At 39.8% G+C, this 6000-nt stretch overlaps 1 protein-coding gene across 5 annotated transcripts in view; it reads right to left on the bottom strand.

The window, feature by feature from the left end:
• Positions 1-1490: 1490 nt before the first annotated feature.
• The window catches only part of VGLL3 (vestigial like family member 3), a 46760-nt gene continuing 42250 nt past the window's right edge, over positions 1491-6000 (bottom strand). For 4 of the 5 annotated variants that reach the window (XM_069945245.1, XM_069945246.1, XM_069945247.1 and 1 more), the window contains 2 exons: positions 4873-5119; positions 1491-2232 (listed from right to left, as the gene is read on the bottom strand). In XM_069945245.1, coding sequence (XP_069801346.1) covers positions 1718-2232; positions 4873-5095 — 738 coding nt within the window. In that variant the 5' untranslated portion in view covers positions 5096-5119 and the 3' untranslated portion in view covers positions 1491-1717. The remainder of the gene's footprint in view (positions 2233-4872; positions 5120-6000) is intronic. The other variant, XM_069945244.1, reaches the window with a different exon arrangement.

Genomic DNA, 6000 nt, shown 5'->3' with positions numbered 1-6000 from the left:
TGGACTATTGATTTCTGCAAAAAAAAAAAATACGACAGTGACTCTTTAATGATTAGTCAAGGTTCTGTTTGGGATCTAACAATGGTCTAGATCAAGTCTGGAGGCCTCTTGACGAGATACTCAATGGAGATACCCAAGATTGCCCAACTTCTGGTGTGATTTTCTGGAAAGCCTTTGCATATTTGTTGGCCACCCCTAGTACAGACACTTACAGCTCAGCAATATGTGCCAGTATCCTGAAGCCACACGTGTTGCTTCTATTGGCAGGACTTTCAACTGGCATTTATTATCAACATAATGCTCATCCACATAACAAGGGTTTCCCAGGAATGTCTCCCCCAGTAAGTGCAAAAAAGTCAGCAGAGCCTCAGTTACAAGTTTTAAAACACATGACTAGCCAGATATCCCTTCAGGGATGTACCTAAGCAAGGGATGGTTCCTGTATGAAGACCACCAAAGCCATCATATTAAGGGGTCCTTTCAATATTTAACTCAATTACAATTTGGAGCATATGAACAGGGAAACACCAAAGCCAGGTATCCATCCACAGACAGCTGTTTCAGGGTGTTGCCCCTCATCAGTGTGGAGTAGGATTCTGGCTAAGTGGGAGCAATGCCTAGTAGACCAATATGGTAAACTTACCATATTGGTCCCCTAGAATGTAACATAGGTCCCAGATTTATAACTAATCGTGCATTTCTGGAACCAGTGCTAGCTTCTGCAACCTATGAGTATACAGGCTCCCACGTGCACCAAGTTTACAATAATTGACTCCTGCAAACAAGAGTAAATTGTAGCTCCAAGCTGAGTATTCATGTAGTGATATGCAACGCTACATCCAGTATGATTGTGTGTTGGCGGGGGGGGGGGGTTACTTAAAGCCAGATTCCAGTCTAAATCCTTTAGCTATGAATAAGGTCTTAGCCTAGTTTACCAGTCGATATGGTACACTGTATAGTATACTGTGATTTTATATTGCAATGCACCCATCATACCACCCGTACAGTATTTTATAGCTTTTCTCATACACAGTTTAGGTGTAATGTCATATGGATGTTTTAAAGAATTTTGCTTTCCTACCCTAAGTTTATGAGAAACCTCAGCTGCCATTTGTACCAGTAAAAAGCAGACAATAAGATCCTATAATGCCTTAATAAGAATCGAAATGCATAATAGTGCATGAAAAATGTTGTGGATAATGCCTTGCATGGCTTACATTAAGGACCATTCTTTCTACTATACTACCTGTACTTGTATAAAGGTTATTAACAATAATTCTATGGCTTTGCAAAAACTGTCACACCTGTTTTTGTGCCCATAATGTACATTAGATCACTTATGTTGTTCGCTCGGATGATCTGGTTTCAATCATGTAACCAGAGGAATGGTAATGCATGAATACAGACCACACGCAAACACAGGGGCAATCTGGACCAAGCCAATTAAAAAAATCATTAATATTTAATATAAAACCAGTCTATTTTTTTTTAATTATTCACAGAATGTTTTGCTCAAAATCTCAAGAAAAGATGACATACAAAACATTTACATGGAATCTGACATTTGGTTTCATATATGAAAATACAATCATAAAGTCCTTTTAGGTACTCTAAGATAGGTTTTCTCCAAGACGCATAGGAGTAGTATGTTGAAATCCAGGATCGGACGTCCTCCGCAGTTGTACTGTCCTCATGACATGCCTAGAACCATGAATATTTAGGCTGTGAAGCTGTTACCTGTCTCAAACCCAAAACCTGGTACGATGTCCACAGTGCCATGGAATGCCCCAGCCCAGGCTGTTGTAGCCATTGTGGTACTTGGTTCCGTTTTAGCTACATCACACTGCGGGGCAGGAATCCTGGCTGTACGCACTGAGGGCATTAGAAGAGGTCCATATCTTGGATCTAGATGGGAGCCAGGGTGGTGATGATGGTGATGGTGGTGATGCATATGTGGATGTGCATGGTGGTGATACATGTAAACATCATGCATGTGCGCGTATGGAGAACTGGTTGTTGAGGCCAATGGATAATGCCAGGATTCCGGAGGAGGATGCGGAATAGTCTGGTGCACATTATCTCCGGACCAGCTGTTAGGATCAGGGGTAGCGGTGGTTGTTGTTGTAAAGTCTGGATGAGCTCCACTCAAACAAGCTGGTGGTGATGACTGATATGTGTTTGACCACAGGGATGGAGGTAAAGTAGTCCTTTGACATGATACTGACGGACTCTCTGGAAATGCAAAAGAATAAAATAATCAGTTATCAAAATTAACCGTCTGTTTTACACAACTGTTGTAGAGATCTTTAATGTTCATGTATAGTCCCTAAGCTAACCAGCTTTACTCATCTGCTCTCTCCCCCACCCCTCCTCTTCAGTTTTTGTATATTGAAGGTAAAGTACGCCAAACACTTAACAATATTAAATATGCTTATTATTTATTTAAAAACACTTGGCTTGGTTTATATCCATTATGTGTTTCAGCTTATTTTTGTCAACGAAGGCTATGGAAGGGCCAAAACGCATTCTGTGGATGTAAACCAGGCCACGATAAGTGAGTGCTGGACATAGCTTACCTCTGCTTGCTGGCAATCACCCAAGCTATGTGTACTGTACCACAGTTATGAAGTGTTGAGCTTTATCATAACTTTGATTGGTATGTTGGGCTTCCAGCACCATCAATGGGGAGGAGTGGGGGAGCGAGCAGACAAAAGAATCTACGGTAATTGAACAGTTTGGCTGTGCTTCCTAGACTCTATAGGCCAGGGATGGGGAACCTTTAGCCCACCACTTCGGCTGTCCAGGCATCATGGGAATTGTAGTTTTGCAACAGCTGGAGGGCCGAAGGTTCCCTATCCCTGCTTAGGGCCATGAATAAATCTTTATTTTCCAAATTGATGACCATCTACACCAACATCAACATCAACATACATTTGTCAGCAGCTATCTACTACTGCCTATACAGTACTTTAATACACAAATATGTACTGACATGGTTGTCTATGTCCTGTACAACTATATAGCTTGGCATGATAACACAAGCTTAGTATGATTCAAAGCTTCTACAAAGAAGACGGTAAGACCTCCTCAACCCTATAATTCCTGTATATGATCTTCCAGGTCACTATACAGTGTGGTCTACATCTAGTCTAACCATAAGACAGTATTTCAGTTTATAGTTTCTGGAGATGCTAAACAGACTTTTCTTTTTAGCTCCATATAAATTATCATAGTTACAAATTGACCTTTAGGATTCCATTCATTTCATTCTCATTACATCATCGTCCTTATAACATCATCTTAATTTGGAAAATGTAAACCTTCCATACTACGAGGACGTCTACGAGAAGAGTCCTCCAAATAGAATGATATAATCGATTCAGCAAATCCATGACATACTAGAATGCCTTTTATAGTCAAGACTGGAAAAGGGGAAGCAGCACGCTGAAGCATGGATAAATTTATCTACTGAATAATAGTTTGCATGAGTTTGTTCCCTTGTTCGGGGTTAAGCTCACTCATTTTTCTAATTATAAGTAAAACGTCAACTATTTTAAGAGGGAACATCCCATGGGAACAGTTTCTGATGCCTGGATTAGATTTTCCTTTACATGTCTAACAGGGTATAAAGAATCATAGAGCTCTGTGTTATTGTTTATGGTTCTAGACAGTCTACTGTCATTTTTTTTTTTTTTTTGTAAGAAATTGTCTGTACTAAAGTAGAAGGTCGAGAGCCTAAAAGCTGGTCCAAATTCTTCATATAGCCAGGAATAATATAAGGATGTTATACAGGGTTATTCTTCACCACATGAATTAGCACTTCCCAAGTCTAGATTATGGCATGGTGGGAATTATAAGGATCTTAGCTAAATGCAAATATAATCCAGTGGAAATAAATAAAACTTTTTTTTTTTTTTATAAAAAAATTTCAACAACTCGGTTGATGGACTGCCTGCTCAGCCAGTCAGTGACTGTTACAGGACACTGCTGCAGTCACTCATTGGCTGATGGGGCAATCCATCAGCTGTGCTAGGTATTTTCCCTTGAGTCATGACGACATCGCAACTCAGAGTAAAAAGCCTTTCTGTGGGAGCCCCGAAGCCTGTGACATGGCGCCTCAGGGGCACAGGGAGAGGTAAGTAGTGATCGTTTATTATGTTTGCCCCTGCCAGCTGACAAGTTTTAAAAATTGCCGGACTTCTCCTTTAATTCTTAGGCAGTGTGAAGTTACACTAGACAAGAAAGAAAGAGCCAGATTTTCCATGATGATTGTTCAAAATCTGGTGCATTTATACTGTCTAACTGTTTTTTACATTTGTCTGAGCATTTTTGTACATTTTTGTCACACCTCTTTTAATGAAGCCAAACCCATTTTCTAGTAAGCCACGCCTCCTTGTCAAATTAGGTGTAAGCCACATGTACTAGCCTCGAAATGACATTTGGTAGTGGGGGGGGGTTACAAGTTGTTGCGATTTTTGCGATTTATTAGCCTGAAAAGAAGATACTGCATACTAACAGGGCAAGGGACATAGGACATATAATAAAAAGATATACTTAAAGGGTGAAAGTTGGAAAAGTCCAATAACTTTTAGGGTATCGTTATATATTTTATAAAAAATCTGCCAAAATTGTTTTCTTTTGTTTTTTTTTCTTTATAAAATATATTTTCTACCAATTTTTGTTCAGGTCATCCATATGTTTTGCTACTCTATAAATTATTTCATGCTGCTATTTATGGGACTATTTTAGAAGTAGATCGAAGCTTAAAAGCTTTTTGTCCTTTTTTTAAATAGAAGATTGAGCTTATGCATTTTTTTTCTATAAAAGCAGAAATTTTGTTAATGGTAGAAAAAAAAATAGCTAAGTATTTACCTCGACTCGTTCCTATTTTGCTCTTTGAGGCTGTGTTTTCTGGATTGAAGTTTCTTATTTGACTCAAGGCCCTCGAGAAATGTTCATCGACGACCGCGCCAATGTCTCCGTGAAAATAGGTCAAGAGGACGCAGCGAGAGTTCAGATATTCCATTTCGGCCGGCTGGTCTTTTTCATCTTCTTCTTGCTTGGTTGGAAAGACCATCTCTAAGGCTTCCTGCATCTTATTGTATGCCGCAATCTTCTTCTGCATGGAAAGGAAGAAAAAAACGTCAAACCACAAAGCTATTACATTGTCAGATTGATTTTATTATGATTCAGGTTCATATCACCAGTATCCTGTTTGTATAATTAAAACCTATACCATAGAGGTTGGACAGAGTGATCAGGTCCCCATGGGGTTTACAAAACCGTTTCACTTTCCTTTTTATGCCCTTAAATCTTAAAGGGGTTTGCTAACTTTATCATTTATCCCCTATCCAAAGAAGGTTGATGCACTGACTATTTGGTCATTGCCTGGAGAACCTATAGGCCCACAGTCTGTTGGGTCGTTAGATTACTTCTTAAAGGGGTTCTCCACTAATGTTTATCATTAGTCCACAAGATAGCTGACAAATGTATGATTACCAGGGATCTGACAGTTGAACCCCTCTGTGATCATCAGAAAAGAGACCCATTCATTCTTTATGGGACTTCAAAACACAGCCAAGTACAGCGTTCCTCAGACAGTGAATAGAGTGGTGGCCAAGCATGCAGATCACCACTCTATTCAATTTGATGGCAATGACCCTCCCTAAACCCCCTGTGTGAATGGAGCTGTAGTGTGCCTGTATGTCACTCTACTTAATGCAGGTCTGACCAAGATAGCTATGGGTCTGAAAAGATAGGCAAGCACGGTACTCTGCCGTTGTCATAGCTTGTGAATCTCAGGTGTTGAATCCCCAATGATCATACATTTTTTACTTGTTTATTCTTCTGTTATTGGTAGATGATGTTCTAACAACCCAGGTGCTTTGGGCTCCCTTAGGCATAGGCTCTCATGCACTGACCAAGTGATTAGTCCATCTTTATTGGAACTATCATTCATTTGGCAGGAGAGAAGGATACGGTTATCATGATGATTTTTCA

The sequence above is a fragment of the Dendropsophus ebraccatus genome, chromosome 11 (genome assembly GCF_027789765.1).
Source record: "Dendropsophus ebraccatus isolate aDenEbr1 chromosome 11, aDenEbr1.pat, whole genome shotgun sequence".
In the NCBI taxonomy this organism is placed as follows: domain Eukaryota; kingdom Metazoa; phylum Chordata; class Amphibia; order Anura; family Hylidae; genus Dendropsophus; species Dendropsophus ebraccatus.
The sequence above is the reverse complement of the archived record's forward strand: the minus strand, read 5'-3'. Positions and strand labels throughout refer to the sequence as shown.